The 21,063-nt window shown below is 36.1% G+C and overlaps 1 protein-coding gene across 1 annotated transcript; it reads left to right on the top strand.

Moving 5' to 3' along the window:
* The first annotated feature begins 528 nt into the window (after positions 1-528).
* On the top strand, positions 529-19,842 carry LOC140140009 (uncharacterized). The gene is made up of 9 exons (XM_072161818.1): positions 529-607; positions 1,017-1,096; positions 3,953-4,195; positions 6,625-6,747; positions 7,027-7,149; positions 9,524-9,646; positions 15,328-15,498; positions 16,960-17,105; positions 18,782-19,842. The coding sequence occupies exons 2-9, from the start codon at positions 1,027-1,029 to the stop codon at positions 18,932-18,934; spliced, it is 1,152 nt and encodes a 383-aa protein (XP_072017919.1). The 5' UTR covers positions 529-607; positions 1,017-1,026; the 3' UTR covers positions 18,935-19,842.
* The last annotated feature ends 1,221 nt before the right edge of the window (positions 19,843-21,063 follow it).

The following is a 21,063-nucleotide window of genomic DNA, read 5'->3' as shown; positions in this document are numbered from 1 at the left end:
TGTCTGGGTTCAAGCGCATCATCGATCTTGATGTGACCAGGCTAAAGCAAACTGTTCAAGCATAGCTGAAGAGCCTTTTAATATTAACATGCTGGTTTGCACGGGAAGGAAAGAAAAAAGAAAATCAAAGAGAAAGAGTAAAGATAAGAAAGGCCACTCCCCCAAAAAATCCCAAAAAACAAATAAAACATATTTTGAGTGACAGCTGCTGGTCAAGATGTTGTTGGCTGATTTTACTAATTTCTGATGCGCCAGCGGAGGAAATAGTAACCGAGGACCAGTATTTGTCACTAATTCCCTTCAAAAACTGTTAAACTTACTATTCCTCCGATATAACAGCTTAACGAATCCTTATTTCATCGATGAGTAAATGAGCTACGTTTCTATCATATCAATACACATAGGGCTACATTTTTTTATATATCACTAATAATACCAATTCTTATCATAAAATATTCCACGCATGCGTAAGTGTAATTAGTAGCAAAGGCTTATTGTGCTATCGTGTTATCTGCGTCATTTGGTTGTGCTTGACAACCAAACCAGTGTGTCTGAATTTGCAGGAGGGGCAAGAAACCGATTTACATGGAATAAGTCTTAGATAAAAGTAAGTTTTGTAATTTTCTTCGTATTTTCGAATTCGTTCATAGATGAAACTATATACTTCTTATTATATACACTATCATAATGTTATTAAAAGTAATCTGTGGTCAGAATAAGGCATATTAGCTTATTGCATATTCGCTGTCTTTAATCATCTATCATCTCATACAATCAAGTCAAATTTTAAACTCACAATTCACAATCCAAGCTAAACTGGAGATTACTATTCCTATGGGGCAAGTAAACTTTTTAAGTTTTATATTCTTATTTCAAACTTACGCACAGCAGAAATAACAAGTGTTGGTGATGGAGATTTTGATATTTCGGTGTTACTTCAGTTGCTGCTGATGCTTAAACTTGTTTGGAAAGTACATATCCACCGTTACAGATTCACATTAATATTATTTTCTCAGTTCGCTAATCATGTGGGTGTACCACTTGACGAATCGGTACAACGTTGTACTAACACTACAACTGCTTTGCATTCTGTCAGGTAAGTAATCTATGCTTAAATCCCCACATTACACCCACATAATTTGTTTATTATTGTTTTAATTAATAAGTATTCAGCAATACATCTCAAATTGTTTGCAACCCAAGTTACGTTAAAATCGCTTCTGTATTCATGATATTGGTATAAGGCAAATGCCAGAATTATAGCTGTTAATTTTTGAAGTGGAAGTTGTGCTATGCTGTTAAAAATGCCATATGACCACAAAAGGATGGATCTATGACAAAGCTAAAGTCATTAAGTGTACCTTTCATAGCACCAGGGTGAGATGGGCGGGGTGAGTGTGTTGGTGTGGGTGAGTAAGAAATAGTAATCTTGCTATGAATTTTCAATATGATATTGAATATTTAGCTATTGTTAGATTAAAAGAATACCAGCATCTTGTAGAAATGCAATTTACATTAACTAAAACCCGGTCATTAGTGTTTCAACATCATCTCGTCGCAAGGGATCTTTTCAGAATGCCAATTAAAAAAGGCCGTTGGTAATGGCAACCGAAAAACTACTACTGTATGACTTTAATTAAAATTAAAGCAGCAAAAAAACTAAACTGACTATGCTCGTATCTGAAGCGATTAAAGCAGGAGTGCGCAGTTCTGGAATTAGATATTTAGCTTCTGAACATTATCCATTTCATATGTCAGAAATATATCGCTTGCCAAGAATTAAGTAGTCTGGTGCTATAATTCCCTTTGTTCTAATGCATTTTTGTATTTAGTTTCATATACATATACCATAATAAAGCAAGTCCGCATTCTATTTAACATTTAAAAAATTAATATGAAGTCGATTTAATAGGCGTCTTGCGCATCAAGTGACACAGCCATCCTCGTACTATCTTGCACTGTATTCCGTTGTTCATATTTTATTTATACGTCTTGGAGATGCATGTCAGCCTTATTATTAGTACTTGTCTTATTTTAATGTGATAAATAAAGCAAGTCAAGCAGCTCATGTAAATAATGCACCAGCTGATCTGGATGCTGAAATCACATTTTCAGTAGTGCTATTCGGTACATGATTATTGGTAACAATTTATTGCGAATATCAATAGTTTTTGGATCCTCACATCAATGTCGTCCACTAAAATTAGGTATATCACCTCAAAAATAATCGCAGCAGAAACGCGTTATTTAATGTTCCTACATTATTAAGCTTTATTAAAGCATCAAAAATCAAAAAACAGAATTGAAATCGGTCAATGCATTGTGATGTAATGTCAATTTAAAGATGCTCGTAGATGGAATGAAATCCTGCCACAAATGGCTGTAATGACAAAATTGGCACATTTCGAGATTTTGAAGGTTTATTTGGACGCTTGCTTGGAAAAACAGCGTTAATTTAAATAGCACATGTTAAATGCCTATTTTTCCTGACTTCGTTACAGAAAACAAAATAAAAAATCCATCATTGAATAATTATAATAAATTAATCAAATATACTCTTTTAGCCATTTCGGCCAATCTGCAGACAAATTAAATCTCAAAAAATGACTAAGTTCAGCTTATTAATATGCAAAATTGATGCCAATAGAAAACCGTACATGATATAAAGGTGCGGGTTTTTTTGCACACATATGTATACAAAGTTCTTTCAATTGATGACAAAAAATACACAAAAAGTAATTAATTATGCAGATTAGGTAATTACAGCTAATTATGTATTTATGATATTATTATGCAAATTAGGCATGAGTAATTTTTGGTTTTTTTTCAATATTTAATGAACGTCTGTTCATTCATCATAAATCTTTTAAGTATGATCCTGTTATGAGGTTGAATAAATGAACTGCAGTTAATTATTTAAAAACAATACAAAAAAATTAAAAGTTTGACATTTTGACGGTGTCTGGAATATAATTTTCATTTTTACTATAAACATGGTATGTGTCACCATTACTCAAAGCCAAGTCCGAAAAGTAAAAATTAAAATTCAGTTGCAATGAGACTTTAAATTAACATTTTGTCATCTGGATTAACATGGGAGGATAATCGGTAAAATGAACAGCAATTTTAATTTACCGCGTATACAAAAATAGTATGGCCTTGGACACACACAATGGCTTAGAGCTATTGTGGTTTGGAAACCTACTCCCTAAAAAAAAACATTGATTAATGTTTTGCTTCAACTGGTTTTAGGAAAGTGTTTCATTTGTTGTCGACGGAATTAATTTACATGCTAAGAAAGATTAGTATTTCAGCTAAATGGTGGTAGTTCCTTTACTTCAGTAGGCCTATATTTACTGATTTATGAGCGATCTTCAAAAATCCATAAAAACAGGCAGTAGTTCTTAAACAAAACAATTTTTAATTTGGGGGACCTGATGGTAGCCTCGGGAAGGCTTCACACACCATATATTAAAAATTCAAACAATTTGGATAAATGAAGCATATGAAGAAATTCATTTATCGACATGGATGTTTTCTAAAATTGGCCAAATTTGAAGCGCGCCCTTTTCAATTCACTGTTATGCTTGCATGCACAGTGTAGCAGAATTATTGTGCAGCCACTGTGACATACCTACTAAAATTGTTGGAAATTTTGAGTTTAAAATTTTAGTTGAATAAAAGAAGCATACAAGGAAGATCGCCTGAGATAACGGGTATTTCTAAATAGCTTCATAAGCTATATTAATTGGTGTGGGTGGATCAGATCATCCGGTTTTACGAGATTATTCCAGTATTTTATGCACAAGAAAGGTAATCCTATGCGACTCTAAAATTAAAATAAATTGCCTGTTTAAAGGAAGTCTTCGATAATCGAAAGGTAAAAAGGGGAAACGGGAGAAATGACATCCGGTACTATTCATAAAACATAATAATAGTATTCAATTTTCAGAAAATGGGATTCATGTTCGAGCACACGTCTGTGCAGTTGGCCAAGAGAGAGATAAACACAATGGTTGGCGATGGTTTTTGTCCGATAAAGATCCATGTAGTTGTACAAGCATCAGACTTGGAGGATTCAATGCATACTCTTCTGAACGGTCCTTTGATACCGAGTACGAGAAGTACGTGGACATTCCGTGGGGTGGTGACGGCGAAGATAAGATAAGGAACTATTACAACTTGAATTGTAATGGTAAGAATCTGTCTTCACATTGTGGAAGTACACACATATTTATTCGTACGTTTTGTCGAACAAACTGATTAAGATGATGATTAACAGATATACCAATATATAGTCCCATAGTGTGGTAGATTAAACTTAAGCTTAACCATGTTAACTGGATTTTGTGATAGTAGAAATACATTTGGAAACACATGTTGATAATAACTACAGTTAAGACAGTGTTTCTTCTGATTGTTTATACATGTATTTTAGAAATGTTCAATGTCTAAAATGTCCTTTAACTTTGTTGATCCCCCCTAATACTGACTGAATTTTTTAATTTGGACCGATATATTTACAATAAAAAAACATTCAAAATGCTAGTCGATTTCATATTTTATGTTATCTACAGAAGGTGTGAATTATCCTTTATGCATACATCACTTTTGTTCTGAAATCGACCAAGTAACAAGATACATATTTAGTGCATACGCACCAATATGAACCTCACGCCAATCTGAGTTACAGCCCAATCAGAGCAACTTCCAATTTGACCTGACCTTTGACCTCACATGACCTTTGCGGTTTTATACTCCCCAAGTGTCAGCGATCATTTCCCCCGACTTACAGCCCAATTGAAGCAACTTTAAATTTGACCTGACCTTTGACCTCGCATGACCTTTGCGGTTTTATACTCCCCAAGTGTCAGGGATCATTGTCCCCAAGTTACAGCCTAATCGGAGCAACTTCAAATTTGGCCTGACTTTTGACCTCACATGACCTTTGCAATATCATACTCCTCAAGAGTCAAGGATCATTTCCCCCGAGTTACAGCCCAATCAGAGCAACTTTTAATTTGACCTGACCATTGACCTCACATGACCTTTGTGGTTTGATACTCCTCAAGTGTCAAGGATCATTTTCCCAAAGTTACAGCCTGATCGCAGCAACTTTAAATTTGACCTGACCTTTGACCTCACATGACCTTTGCGGTTTCATACTCCCCAAGAGTCATGGGTCATTCCCCCGAGTTACAGCCCAATCGGAGCAACTTCAAATTTGACCTGACCTTTGACCTCACATGACCTTTGCGGTTTCATACTCCCCAAGAGTCAGGGATCATTTTCCCCGAGTTACTATATATATTTATTGCTTTTAAGCTTTCCCTCCGGTCTTTCCTTTCAAAGAGAATTTTATCAAAGCGTCAGATCAGTGCCCCAAACGAACGAATTTCTCAACACGCATGCTCAATTCAATTAATAAATCAACCTCTATGCAGAAAACAAATTATCGTTGATTCTAAAAACTCTATTTTCTCTGAAAATAGTGAAATTTTATGTTTTTTATATTAAGCACTATCATCGCTTGAATATTTGTTTTAATAAAAGTATCATAGATATTTAAATGAAGGTAATTATAATTTACTATATTTAGGGTTTCCCCATGTCCCCACGTTCGATTCAGAAGTAAACACTAATACCTCGCGCCTCCCTGCGCGAGGAATAATGACACACAAAACAATTCATAAACAACATCTTTTGCACAGAATTCAATGGGATTTGAAAAGTAATGGGGCAGTTGAAACTCTAGTGATAACACTTTTGCAGTGCATGATGGGGCTTCCTTAAATCATCCTCTGGAATTGACTATCCGTGGACATAAAATCTGCTGCGACCACATCCATGTTCAAGTCTATGCTAAAGACTCATTTGTATACTTTTGTAAGCGCCATGGTATCTTGGTGAATGGCGCCGCCATAAATACCTGCAAATGTAATGTAATGTAATGTAATATTATTATAATTATTATTCATTTAATTTCACCATCGATACTATTTTTTCTATTCTTCTTGTGCAAATTCGCCAAAAATTGACCCTTTATTGGATTTTACAATGTTGTGCAATGGGGTGCATTATATTAACCCTTTAAATGAAGAGAGAGAGAGAGAGAGAAAGAGAGAGAGAGAGAGAGAGAGAGAGAGAGAGACGGAGAGAGAGAGAGAGAGAGAGATAGAGTGTATAGTCAGTTAAATAAGTAAAACATAAATAATTGAATTAATTAATGTCTTTAATTAATAAATTAATTAATGTCTTTAATTAATAAATTAATTAATGTCTTTAATTAATAAATTAATTAATGTATTTAATTAATAAATTAATTAATGTCTTTAATTAATAAATTAATTAATGTCTTTAATTAATAAATTAATTAATGTCTTTAATTAATAAATTAATTAATGTCTTAAATTAATTAATTAATTAATGTCTTTAATTAATTAATGTCTTTAATTAATAAATTAGTTAATGTCTTTAATTAATAAATAATAATGTCATCTGAGGTCAAAGGTCATCAGACATAGGTCAACCAAGGTCAACGGTCACATGGGGTCAACAGGATAGGCTCAATTCGGTCCACCAGTTTGCGGTGCAATAAGCGCTCTTGTTTACATTTTGGTACAGATGTTAATGAATGTGATTTGAGAAGTGATAATTGTGACGAAAATGCTGTTTGCATCAACAACGACGGTTCCTTCACCTGCGCATGTAATGTCGGTTATACTGGAGATGGAGTTACATGCTCAGGTCAGTCTATTTTGTATGTACCTTTTTGGTATATCTATAGTATAGTTCATAGACAATATGCCTTACGGCTTGTATTGGTGGCAAACGGAATGCCCATCGAGCGCAAAGATCTCTTTATAATATTATTATATTTATTATGATTATTATTCATTTATTTTCATCATCGATTTAATTTTTTTTCTATTCTTCTATATCGTGTACTTCAACTTTTTCGTCAAAAAATTGACTTAAAAAGGCCAATTCGAAACAAAATATCTTATTTTATACATTTCTGTACAGATGTTGATGAATGTGATTTGAGAAGTGATAACTGTGATATAAATGCGAATTGCTCAAACAACGATGGTTCTTTCACTTGCACGTGTGTTGCCGGTTATACTGGAGATGGAATAACGTGCTCAGGTTAGTCTATTTTGTATGTAATTTTTTTGGCATATCTGTATAGGATGACGCCCAGCCAGTGTGTGACCCTTAAAATAATCTGGAAACAAACGACAGAGACCTCAGATTGTTGGATTTTGCTACCTATAATAACCCTGTGTTAACCAACACCCGTAGACAACATAAGGCTTCTAGAAGATCTAGAAGATGAACATGGCACAGCCGCCCTGATGGAAATTATCACAACCAGATCGATTACTCATGAAGTGCTGCGTAGAAGCATAAAACTGTAACAAGGTATGTCACCAAAAATGGATTTGACAATATTAATTCCCATCAATTAGCAGATCGATTACATCCTGGTCAAAAAGTGATTTCGCTCTAGTATTAATGTTGACCTCGAGAAACTAAAGGACCCAGACGTGGCAAGAATTTCGCAGTTAACATCGGATTGAAATTTGCTCCGCTGATCTGACTGCATGATGCAGACCTGGATTTGGACTCCTTAACTGACACCTTTAATACAGCTCTCACTGAGACGGCCTCCGACCGCCATTTAAAGAAGCCATAGATCACATAGGAAGTGCTGGAGCTCTGTGATAGGAGGAGATAGAGCAGGAAAATACAACAAGCTGGTTAAGAATGGCATTAAGAAAGTGAAGGAAAACTGGATTGGTCAGCAGTGTGAAGAGGTCCAGTCCAGCCTGGACAAGAGCAACAGTAGAAAGGCATATTAACTAATAAATAATTTAACCACTGCAAAGAACTGCATACATACATACATACATACATACAATATTTCTATAGCGCTTTTTCACAGTTCAAAGCGCTGCACAGAACAAATAAAAACAAATGAAATTACAACAATTCAAAAAGGTGGGTTTTAAGATGCCTTTTAAAGATCTGCAGTGACGGGGCCTCTCTGATGGAAGTGGGCAGTGAATTCCAGTGGCGAGGACCGTACACTGAGAACCCACGGTCACCTGCAGATCTTTTGGTCCTGGGAATAGCAAGTCTGGTAGCGTCCTTGGATGAGCGAAGATTACGTTTGCTGGAATGGGTGTTGTACATAGAAATTAGCTCAGACAAGTAGGTAGGGGCACTGTTCTTAATACACTGATACATGAGAACAAGGATTTTGAAGTTCACTCGCTGCTTGACTGGGAGCCAGTGAAGACGGGTGAGGTAAGGTGATATATGATCGCGTCTACGAATACCGAAAATCAAGCGAGCAGCTTTGTTTTGAATGCGTTGAATTTTCGCGCGGTGATACCAGCAAGCAGCGAGTTACCATAATCGAGGCGGGAGCTCACAAGGGCTCGAACAACATGATGACAGTTTTCTTCATTGAGGTACCGCCTTATACGAGAAATATTTCGGAGTTGAAAATTAAGAGTACGGCATAACCCATTTACATGATCTGACATAGACATAGTACTGTCAAAAATAATACCAAGATTACGGACCTTATTAATAGATTTAACGGTAGTTGTACTTACTTTAAGACTAAGAGCATGAATAGATTTAAGGTTATGAGGTGAGCCTACAACAAAGAACTCTGTTTTCTCCATGTTTAACTTCAACTTAGCATAAGTCATCCAGCACTGAATATCAAGGATGCAGTTCTGAAGCCGATTTATAGCATCAATTTGATCCATGGGTGATGTGCCACTATCCAGGACAAGAACTGGAAGTGTCTAGTGGAAGGAAAAGAGATCCTTAGCAGGTGGACGCAGTATTGCTCCGACTTGTACAACTATGAACTGCAAGGTCATCCATCTATCCTAGACTGCCCATAGTAATGCCCAGATAATGAGGAAAGTGCGAGAAGAGGTGTAGGTTGCTGTGAAAGCACTGAAAAGGGACAAGTTCACCAGGCATAAGCAAGATTCTAGGTGAGCTTGTTCAATCATTACGTGATGCAGCTATTGATGTGCTCACTAAGATTAACAAACATTTGGAAGACAGGCAACTGGCCTACACCTTGGACTCAGTCACTAGTGGTTACACTCCCCAAAAGGGAAACCTCCAGCTTTGTCAAAACTACCGGACAATCAGCCTCATCGGCCACCCCAGCAAAATAATGTCAAGACTCATCTTGAACAGACTGAAACCTCTGACAAAGAACATCATCGCTCAAGAACAGGCAGGCTTCAGGAAGGAGTACAACTGAACAGATGTTCTGTATTTCAAGCTAGAATACGAAGTAATTAGGTTGATTACATTGCCAATGCATGTTTGAACCACATTTTGGTCTTTGGTCTCAAAATTACAACAAAAAATGACTTAGGAATTAGCGTAGCAGGCTGACGATATCGCGTAACTCATCTTCAAAATATTGTCTGAAATATGCCAATTCCAAACAAGGTATCTTATTTTATACATTTCTCTACAGATGATGATGAATGTGACTTGAATACTGATAATTGTGGCGAAAATGCGGTTTGCTCCAATAACGATGGTTCCTTCACTTGCGCATGTAATGTCGGTTATACTGCAGATGGAGTAACATGCTCAGGTTAGTCTATTCTGTATCAAAACTTTATCACCTTTCACTTCATACTGGGTGAGTAAAAAAAGGGCTGAAAAGGCATTTTTATTTTTGGATCTGGTTGAATTTTTTAGATTTTAAAACTTAAGTGAATTTGTGTTAAAAATAAAACACGAAGTAATTTACCATTTTGTATTAAATGACACATTTACAGCGATACCCAATTTTATTTATTTTTGTCCGCGACTATACCCGAGCAAAGAAACATACTACAAAATGTTTGACGGGTTTTACAAATGAAAGAAATACGTGCAAATAATTGAAGTAATGACCATAGAGTAAAGAAAAACTGGAGTTCGAGTTGTATTTAAAGCTGATCGTCAGTGGTTAATGTAAAGTATCAAATATTTTCAGGGTCGGATTTACCTTTTTGAGGGCCATGGCCAGGCCAAAATTTTGAGGCCCCAAACTCACCGCCAGGAAGGCTTTTGCACTCAAGTGGTCAGTATTAGCCCAAAATGAAGGTGAACTTCCCTATGTAAAAGGGCCAATGTGCGCGAAGCGCGCAAAGTTTTGCAATTCAACCATTGTTTGGTCCAAGACATGGTTTTACATAAAAATAAAAAAGTTCATTACATCACCACATGCCAATCAGGATCATTCACCTTTGTACTGTACTGTACCATAATTACTGTATAGCGCCACCTCTTGCTGTTCTAGAATGTTCTGGGGCAATCATGGTCATTCTAGTGGTTTACATTATGTACGATTCAGTGTTCGGTTTTTGCCGTCAAAATGGCAAAAACTAGCAAAACTCATATAAAGTCACTCAAAATATTACACAGAAAGCTCATAAACAGTAAACATACAACTTTTAATGAATCATTCAACATAATGTCTCATCAAGTCCTTAAAATAAAAAACCTTTTGAATTTGATATGCCAAATTTCAGTTAAAAGCACTAGTCATGCTAGTGAGCAATGAAAACGCATGTCTCTAATTTCTTAATAAAACTAATAATTACAAAATCTGGTTAAAACTAATGTCTGATGACAAAATAAATAACTTTTAACTTATATTATGGAATATTTCGGGGACCCACATGGTAAATTTTTGGGCCTCTAAAATTTGGGGGCCCTGGGCCCGGGCCATCTGGCCCATCCTACTCCATAACAGTTTGGTTATGTTGAAATTACTGAAGCGTCAATAAAGTGGAAAAAGAAACAAATTTGACCGGCTTATTGTCAAAATCTTAAGCAGACATAAACCCACAGCAAGTTCTAAACTGCGCAAAAATGAAGTTTTACACTTGAACTGAGCCTATCTTTTTCAAAATTGAACAAGAAAAGGATATATGTGTACATCCATATCAAAACGATGCACTTGGCGGCTGCTATATGTGCCTCATTTCACATGATAGCTAGGAGTAAATACCAGACTCATCTCAAGTGGAGGTCACTTCAAATCATCCCAAAGTGACATGGTTATGTAATGTTCTCTGTATTAATAATAAGCCATGTGACTTGGGATGATATAAAGTGACCCCCACTTGAAATGAGTCTGGTATTTATTCCCAGTTATTATGTGAAATGAGACACATGTAGCAGCTGACAAGTGCATCCTTTTGATATGGATGTACACATATGTATGTTCTTTATGGATGCAATATCTTATTTTTTTAAATGTTATACCTCTCGTGATATGCTGCTGCGATTGATAAAAATGTGTTACGTCAAAAAGCGCAATGATTTATAGTGCGCTACGCACAGGCACAAAGCCTAGACGTTGATCCACAAGCCTCCGTGCACTTTTCAGGTTGTCGCTGACTACTACGGCCCCACATCATTCCATAAACCAATAAACAACAATTCAGGGACTTTTCTGCTTCAAGAACGCACACCCTAGACAATCCACAAGTAACCTTCGCAACCAGGATCAGCTCCCCGAGTTTCGTACGGGTTACAACGAGACAAATTAGCAGTAAGTTCAGGGGAATTTCAAGCTAACTATTTTTTTCCACAAGAGCGTACTAGGCACCGGCAGGGTTCGAACCCGCAGCCTCTCGCACCATAGTCGAACGCTTTAACGATTGAGGGCTACTTTGCTTGCGGGCTACTTTTCTTGTATGGGTGCGCTATACCAAAAGATATACAGAATAAGATACTGCATGTGTAATACGCAATTATAATGGTTTACATTCCAAGTGTAAAAACACTTCTTGTACATAGTTTACTAGGTTAGCGGTAGCATACCGACTGGTTACATGGCAAATTGCTCTCTATGGCTCGAATTACCGAGACAACATTTTGTGATGAGTATCTTTTTGACCTGTTTTAGGCCACGCTTATCTTCACTTTGCCTCCCCCCCCCCCCATTTTCACGGTTGTTTGATGTAATGTAAAACGAAAGTAAAGTAAAGTTGAACAATGATGGCGCTATTCATTTTAAATCTTGTCTGTATTTTACAGGGGTTGACACTTCAGAAAAATGGCAATAAAATGTAAGGAATAGGTCATACATCATGCAGTTATTGTTAACTACATGTATGCACACCACACAGGGGCACTCACAATAGGCAATTGAACCCTACTGGTAGCGCTGTGTTGTAGCTATAGGGAATGAAGTAGTTAGCATCATATATCAAAAAGTATAAAAGCTATGATTTTAGTACTTGCCCTATGTTTCAATTACTTATTCTTTTCCAAATATCTGAATCTTCAACCCGGTACAAGCTTTAATAACGGGGGAACATACATTTTTATTATATTAAAAGAGTTATTGTAACGAGGCTATAAGTAACAACATAAATAATAGTAAAAATCTTTGGAAAACAATTAAGAAAATTATACCAAACAAAACATCAAGTATACCTACAGCAGTTGTTAAAAAGAATGGTAATTACTCCGGTAACAAAAAGGATATGGCAAATGAGTTCAATGAGTTTTTCACTTCAATAGGTAATGAACTTGGGAGTCAATTTAATAATAACAATGATAATTATGTATGCACTTGTAATACTATATGTTCTCATCAAAATCATAGTGTAAACAAATTTAGTTTTAGAGCAATATCTAATGAATTTGTTCTCAAACAAATAAGTAAAATGCAAAATTGTAAATCGTCAGGATTAGATCCATTCAATGTAAGGTTATTAAAGTTGGCTGCGCCTTTCATCTCAAAATGCCTTGTTCATATTTGCAACCTGTCTTTGAATGGGTCTACTTTTCCTGATGCATGGAAGAAGGCTAAAGTAACTCCAATATTTAAATCGGGTGATAAAACTAATGTTAGTAACTATAGACCTATCTCTGTATTACCAATTGTATCAAAGATCATTGAAAGAGCTGTCCATGATCAATTATATGAATATATGAGTAATGTAGGACTGTTATCAAATGCTCAATCAGGATTTCGTCCGAATCATTCCACAACAACAACCCTTCTAGATGTGCAAGATTACATTTTAAAGAATATGGATACAGGTTATGCTACAGGCGTTTTATTTATAGACTTAAAGAAAGCATTTGATACTGTAAATCATGATATTCTGATTAGGAAACTTAAACAATATGGGGTATATGGGGATGAATTATTATGGTTTAAATCATACTTAAACAACAGAGAACAAACTGTTAATGTTAACTCAACTCTTTCTGACTTTAGGCCAATTGATATTGGTATTCCTCAGGGCTCAATTTTAGGTCCTTTACTGTTTATCATTTTTGTTAACTGTTTACCTAATGCTGTGTCTGAATGTAAAACTGTAATGTATGCTGATGATACCTCTTTAATGTGTAAAGCTAAAAATGAATCTGATCTTAAAATTCAAATGGAGTCATGTCTAAGTAGGGTAGCTGAATGGTTCAAAGTAAACAAACTCACTTTAAATGTTGAAAAGACTAAGTTTATGATCTTTGGTACAAACAAAATGCTTGAAAAGTTCAACAATGTGCATTTATTATATAACAACAATGATATTGAAAGAGTAGATGAGTTTAAATATCTAGGTGTAAAATTTGATAGCAAGATGTCTTGGTCAGCTCACGTTGATAATGTTAGTAAAACTATTTCCAAAAGAACTGGTATAATAAAACGTATAAAATATTTCCTTCCATATAAAACCACTGTAATGTTATCAAATGCTCTTGTTATTCCCCACTTTGATTATGGCAGCATGGTCTGGTCAAATTTTAGTGTAGAGTACCATAATAGGCTTCAGGTACTTCATAATAATTTAGCTAGAATAATTCTCTCAGCAGATATAAGGACACCAACTAATGATTTAATGAATACATTGCAGTGGGTTAAACTTGATCAAAGATGGCATAATACTCTATTAATGACTGTTTTCAAATGTTTAAAGAACGAATATCCATCATACTTATCTTCTCAATTTGATTTTGTTCATGATAACCATAATCATATAACTAGAAATCATACTTCTAATACATTGATTGTTCCAAAATTTAAATCAAATTCAGGTCAACGTACTTTTCACGTCAGGGCAGCCTATGCATGGAATTCTTTGCCACCGACAGTAAGAGCGCAGATGGAAAATATGACTTTAGGCCAATTTCAGTCAAAAATTAAAGACATTTAGGCCTGTCTTTATCTACATTTTGTTCATTTGCTTGCTTATTTTTGTATAAATATAATTATTGTATTTCTGTATTTTGAATCATGGTATTTATAATTTTCTTGTATTTGATGATACCATTATACTTATTTGTAATACTAGTATATTATGTATGCTATCTTTGTAAATATTGTGTATCGTAATATATTTTGTTGCTATAACATGTACATTGTATACAATGAGGGCCTGCTTGAAAAGCAGTGCTTGTCACTGAAGCAGTATTACCCTCAATAAAGAAAGAATAAATAATAAAAATAATAATAATAATAATAATTAAAAAGAAATCCTACCATCTATCCAAACTCGCCGTGTTATACCAATGCACATTTTGTTTCACCGGGCAGCCATGGCTTGGTCGTATTTTGAAGATTGGTGTCATAAAACCGTCATAGGTACAAATTTAGTACTTTCTGTCAATCAAGTATCGCTTATTCTCTACATGTCAATCTTTAAATAATTGGAATAGTCCTTATAATAACGGTGGTCCGCCTTGATGAGTAAATGACAGCAAACAGCTGCAAACCAGTGAAAATACCTCAAAACTCGGTCAGTGGAGCTCCGCTCGTACATGTCAATAGCGTCATTATCGATTGGATTAGTCGTCCGTAGCACTATGATTTGCCTAATTTAAATTAAAAATATATGTAAATAGCGTCCTCTGTTTGCACACAAATATACAGTTTATAGAATAAAATTTACCAGATACCACAAAAAAGCAGAAAAAAATATATAAAAATTTGATAGAAATGATAATCGATTTTAAAAATAGCTTTAAAAATATATATGTGTATTAGTGTGATAGCTGTTGGCATTGCCTGTGTCTAGTTGAACATTATATAACGTTTTGTGTTAGAAATATTAATAAATGACCACATCAAACAACCATGTTTTAGCATAAAATTTGCAGATCTATCCTGGTCCTGGTAAAGTTAGAGGGACGATTTTGCAATGTTTCCCCCTTTGATATTTTGTTCACCAGATAGGTATTGTAGGAGAACAGAGTCAAGACAGTGTTGCCATATTAACGTGTGCTACGTGGTAAGTCATAATTTCCGTATTTTTGATATTCTAGTGTGTAAAGATCCACTGGGAATGGAAAATGGTGACATTCCAGATGGACATATAACAGCATCATCTGAGTATGGCGATATTAACCTAGTGGCAACACAGGGAAGGCTAGGAGGTAACAATGCATGGTCATCAGCGCACCAAACGGGAGAAGAATGGATACAAGCTGACTTAGGTATTCTCATTGTCTATAATTATTTTATCTACACTGCATAGTATTAGCTGATCCAGATCCAGTTAGTTCATCTTTCATGTGCTACGCATTGGCACGAAATGAGCCACATTGCTGTGGACCTATTGACACATCCCTAGAATTTTACGCGTGAGTAAGTACGTATTACATTGCTAATTATGCAAATTAATAACATTTGTTCACATGAAATACTAAAGGGACGATATTTGACATTGCATGTACGTAAATTTGTAGAAAATCCATATCATATCCCCTTAGGCCTATATCCTTACCTAAAGGGTTACCCTTAACAACATACCACAAAGATGATGTCAATGCGTATCGCAAAAAAGGTAAGGGACCGTTCACAACATGCAAAAAAAAAATCATCGCGAAATGTTTTCGTCCCCCCTTTAAATATCTTTTAAAAAAATGCCAGGGCCCCCTTTTTGACGTGAAAATTATGGGTCAACCCCATAGAAAAGCATATACAATCAATTTTCCCAGGCAAATTTGTAGTCATTTTTTTTCCCCCCCCCAGGAGGGTCACATCAGGCCCCCTAGCAAGTGTTTGGGAACGGTCCCTAAGATTGAACTAATTGGATATGGATCTGTTATCAGGTGATGGCCAGAATCCAAACATGATTAGAAAAAAAGCTAACATTTTCATACACTGTACAGCCTCATTGCACAATTAAATGGGCTATAATTGTCCTTGACATGTGAGGCAGGATTAGAAAAAGGCATACAAACGAGGGTATGAGATATTAGGAATTATTTCCTAGCCTCTTAACCACAGAGTTGGTGGGCTACAATAGCTATTCAAGACACATTGTATGTAAGAGATAAACAGTACATATGAGATGTGGAATCAGAAGTTCACTTAATTCGTGAATGCTCTGATTTTGACCAAAATGGTCTCAAAATGTTCGTCTTGCAACAACAAAAAAAAACCTCAATTAAGGTAACAACGCAAAATAGGTCATGGCCAATAAAGATCAATTAGTGTATACTCGCTTTACCCGGGATGTTTTGGCTCTGATAATGGTTTCACAACCTTGGATGACGTCACACTTTCAGATGACGTCAAAGGTGCTGGAAATTCAAAGACTTTTACAGAAGAGTCCTTGAAGCCATTCACATCAGGAAAAAAAGACTTGAACAGAGACACTGGACTGGACTTAGATCCAGTTTGGGACAACCTTCGCATACCCAAAACCACCAAGGGGACACGAAAAACACCTCTAACGTCATCTAAGAGTGTGACATTATCCAAGGTTGTCAAGCTATAAATTATAATAGCCATAACATCCGGCGGAGGACGCAGTTGGTAAATGAGAAAACGCTCCAGCCAAGTGATTAAATTCTAGTAGAGTTGAAGTTTTATAAACTCCTTCTTATCAAGTCTCTAAACTTTTACCTTTACAATATTTTTGATTTATCTTGATTGCCAATGTCATTTAGGACACCCAAGATACGTTACCGGCGTTATCACGCAGGGCGATGGTGGATATAATGCTCCTGATTGGGTCAAGTCTTTCAAAGTGTCAACCTTCTTGAGTACAAATGACAACGAAATGTTTATTATGGACCAAAATGGAACCGTAGTGGTGGGTAATGACTGTTAGCTTTACGTTTTACGTTGTGTTCTAAAAGGTGCTGACCGATCCCCAGAAACCAATCAGTAAATAGACCTATGCACTTCCCCCGTATTGATCATCTTTTTATTTAAACAATCTGCTTATTTTCATATAAATTAGGCTAAAAATAGTTGACTTGCCCTGGGTCAACAGGTGGGTCGGTTGGTTTTGTGTGGCTGTGGGTGTGTGGGTGGGGTTGAGGTGTTGGGTGTGTGTTTTTCAATTTCATCATCCATTGTGTTTTAACCTTATATTAACCAATAATGTTGCGTTAAGACGACATTCTGTGATTCCCAGCTGAGGAAGTATGAAGTATGAAGTAATAAAAGGTTACAGGACGACCGGTCACACGACGCCATGTTTAAATCACCGCGCAGTGACTGTACACCACAAAATCTGTTTTGCATCTGGCGTAACCCTTGATAGTCCGGTAAAAATAGGCCCGTGCTGCAAACATGTAGGCATCCATTGGGAGCAAGATGCTTAGCCATGATTGATTATTATAATTAGATTTAAAAAATATACAACCAATCAATGTTCAGAATATCACAAAATGGTACATCTTGCTCTGGGTGCCCAAAACTATTCCGCGCGCGAACATGGTAAGGAGGCATTCATGCAAGCTGAAAATAAAGGTGGCGCTGCTCACGTTCCCGTAGCTCAAAAGTTAGTCCCAACTTGTTTCAAAAAATATTTTTATTAAGTTTTAATCTTTATTGAAGACATTGGTGCGATTGAAATATTTAAAATGGTTTTACATGGAGTAGAAAAACAAACTTACTTTCATCTATATTTACGTGTATTTCAATGGGACTTTTTAAGTGGTTTTTCGCCCTTCCAATAACCCTTAGACACCCACCGTCGCCAGCACTCGCTAGGGATCTATATGTTTACACTGGCCAAATTAACGAAACAAACGCAGAAATCGAGTATTGACGATTTATTCGTTTATACTGCAAGGCCCTGATTTGATGAAAATCTTCTGTTTGTATAAAATGTGGCTAACTTAGTTGTGTAATTTTGGAAGTTAGATTGTTTTACATTGATTTACTTCGTAACACAAATAAACACACTGATCTATCTTGACATCGATTGTTTTACCGTGTTATCATTAATATATGCGTTAGGGTTTGCGGCTGGAGCCCTCTACAGGGTCTTGGCTAATGAGGTAAAATGATCTAACTGTGAGATTTACCATAACATTTTTATTTACCATATTAAATTTACGGAAAGTGGCAAAAGGTGTCAAGATAGGCTCTGCTATCTTCAACACGAGGTACGGTGATTATTTGCGGATGTCACCAACGCACAGACTATTACCCAAAATACGGATTTATCTCAAAATGTCAAAATTACAAGTTAGATCATTTTACCAGGGCCGTGCAGTTAAACATAAAAAGTTGTAAATATTATAAATCAAGATATAACATTAATAAATCATAAAACAATTTTTAAAGAAACAAAAAATGTTTGTTTGTTTTTCAGATTTTAGGGTCGGTCACTAAGGGCAAATCAACTTTTTTCTAATAAAATAAAATATAAATAAAATAAATTGACAGATTGGTCAATGAGATGCTAAGGTACTGATGTTTACTTCATTAATAACTTAATTAACAAACTAATTAATTAACTTTCTCTTTCTGTAGAGATTTCCGGGCAATGTTGACCGCGTCAGCGAGGTGACAGCGATGTTTCCTGTGCCCGTCTTTGCACGTATAGTACGCATTACTTGTCTGGAAAAATACAGAGCCGATGGATACTACCAACTGAGATTCGAATTATTAGGATGCAAAGAATAGTTTCACTAGATAGAGCTGCTGTTGAATGCCAGGTGGTGGCTTCTGAATTCGATAACATTTACGCGATTTACGACCATTAAATACAAGTTATTAATCTCAATCAGGTGCTGTGGTTACCCATTATAATAACCAAAGAGGATAATATGACCCGGTGACCTCTGTTTAACATTTGCACCCAAAACCAATGTTGGCCTCTTGTTTACATTTGACATCAACCGCTACAAACAACATTATATAAACAACAAATAACCCCTAGTCTCTCATGGAAGAATGAGACATACGTCCATGCACCAATTGAGAGTTTAACTTTTGAGCCAACACAAAGCGCCGCAGATTCCACTGATAGTTGTGTACGTACGCTGAAGATGGTGGTAATGGCACGTGTCCGGAGGATTTAAATCATCACGAGATCTGGACGATCAATCACAAGCTTTATCCATTTAAAGATGCTAATTTATTTTATTACGCCAGAAAACCGGGCGGCTATCCATAGAAGTATGCAGTGCACTCGGTGAGCTAGCAAACAGAGGGAGTGCGATGACTGAAAGGATCAGATGTGAAAATCTATCAATTGTACACAAATTAATAAAAATCATGCATTTTATGTAAAATGTAAATAGCCAGAGTATGTACGCAAGTGGACTACGGAGAAGCACAGATGTGGGAGAAGTCAAGTCCAAGTCCTATTAAAATCTATCAAATCATGTGGGAGAAATAACAAAATGCTCACCTTTGGTGCCCCAACAATTACTTCACCTGACCCCTTAATGGCATTTGACCCCGTGTTACATACCACCCTACATTTCATTTGCCCTAATCATTTTAAGGTTTGTTATTAAAGAATAAATATTGCCGGTACGGTGTGTTTTATTTAAGAAATTACAATATGTAGACCTCATCTTATTCGTGTGTGCTAGCTGTCACAAAGAAAGAATAAGTCTGGACCATATTAGCATATGATATAAAGGGGCTGGCATTTTCTTCGGAAGGTGGGGGGGGGGGCAATTATATCGGTGACAGGAGTCAACCCCCTCCCCCTCTATCGCGGACAAAAAAAATACGACCCCCTCCCCTCCACCGACACAGACAACATGACAAATTATTCATCGCCGGAACCAACGCGCCAAAAAGTGCACAGAGCGCTTGACATTTTTTGTTAAGAAGGCGCGCGGAGCGCGTACAAATTTTGCATTTTATAGCTATAGATTGTACGCACATTTTGAATGTGAAACTAAAGAATGCAAAAATATTGAGTCACCCGCCCCTAATAATTCTATAACCCCACCTTATTTTGGGTGTTAAAAATTATAACCCCACCCCCCTATTTTTGGTCTCAAAATTCTATCACCCTCAGTATATTTTGGAACACCCCCTTCCGAAGAAAATGCAAGCCCCCTAAAGGAAGAAAGAAAATACAGTTGTAGAGTTGTAGAGAATAAATATACTATATTTTCGGTTCTGGCCTAATTGACAGCTGCTGACATGATGAACGTTACCAAAACCAATACAACAGAACTACAACATTATTACACCTCATAAATATTCATGAGCAAATCATATGTCACTTTATTGGTCATGACACGGCCTATTTCACCGTGCGATAGTTTCCCCCAGCGCACTGAATGGTTTATAGTTCTATTGTGTCCGATTTGAGCGCTGACATATTGGAAAATGTTGTCAATCAATAATCATGAGAGTGTACATTCAACGTCCAGTTTTCATAATTGGGTGACTTGTGTTTGGCAGGTGTAAAATACATCTGACTGGACGTATCAATTACGTAACGCATAACGCTGCCTAGTGCTGTTATGTGTTTAGTCTCTACACTCACTACAAAAACGGTGTTTAGAAAGTGAAGACAAGAATGTATTTAGAAACGTTATGTTTAGATTATGGATGTCAGATGTTTAGAAATTGAACACCATCACTGAACAATGTTCAGAATTTGACACATGATGTTTAGCTTCTAAACGTGTTTAAAAAGTGAAGGCAAGATTGTGTTTAGAAAAGTGTTTAATTTCTAAACACTGTTTTGCAGTGTATAATAATTATTACATTTATATATCATTCCTTTCTCTGTATATCCTTATTCTTTCCTAGGCCTACACTTTATCACTCCCTCTCTCTCC

The sequence above is a fragment of the Amphiura filiformis genome, chromosome 18, assembly GCF_039555335.1.
Source record: "Amphiura filiformis chromosome 18, Afil_fr2py, whole genome shotgun sequence".
Classification (NCBI taxonomy): domain Eukaryota; kingdom Metazoa; phylum Echinodermata; class Ophiuroidea; order Amphilepidida; family Amphiuridae; genus Amphiura; species Amphiura filiformis.
This window is presented reverse-complemented; position numbering and strand designations above follow the sequence as displayed.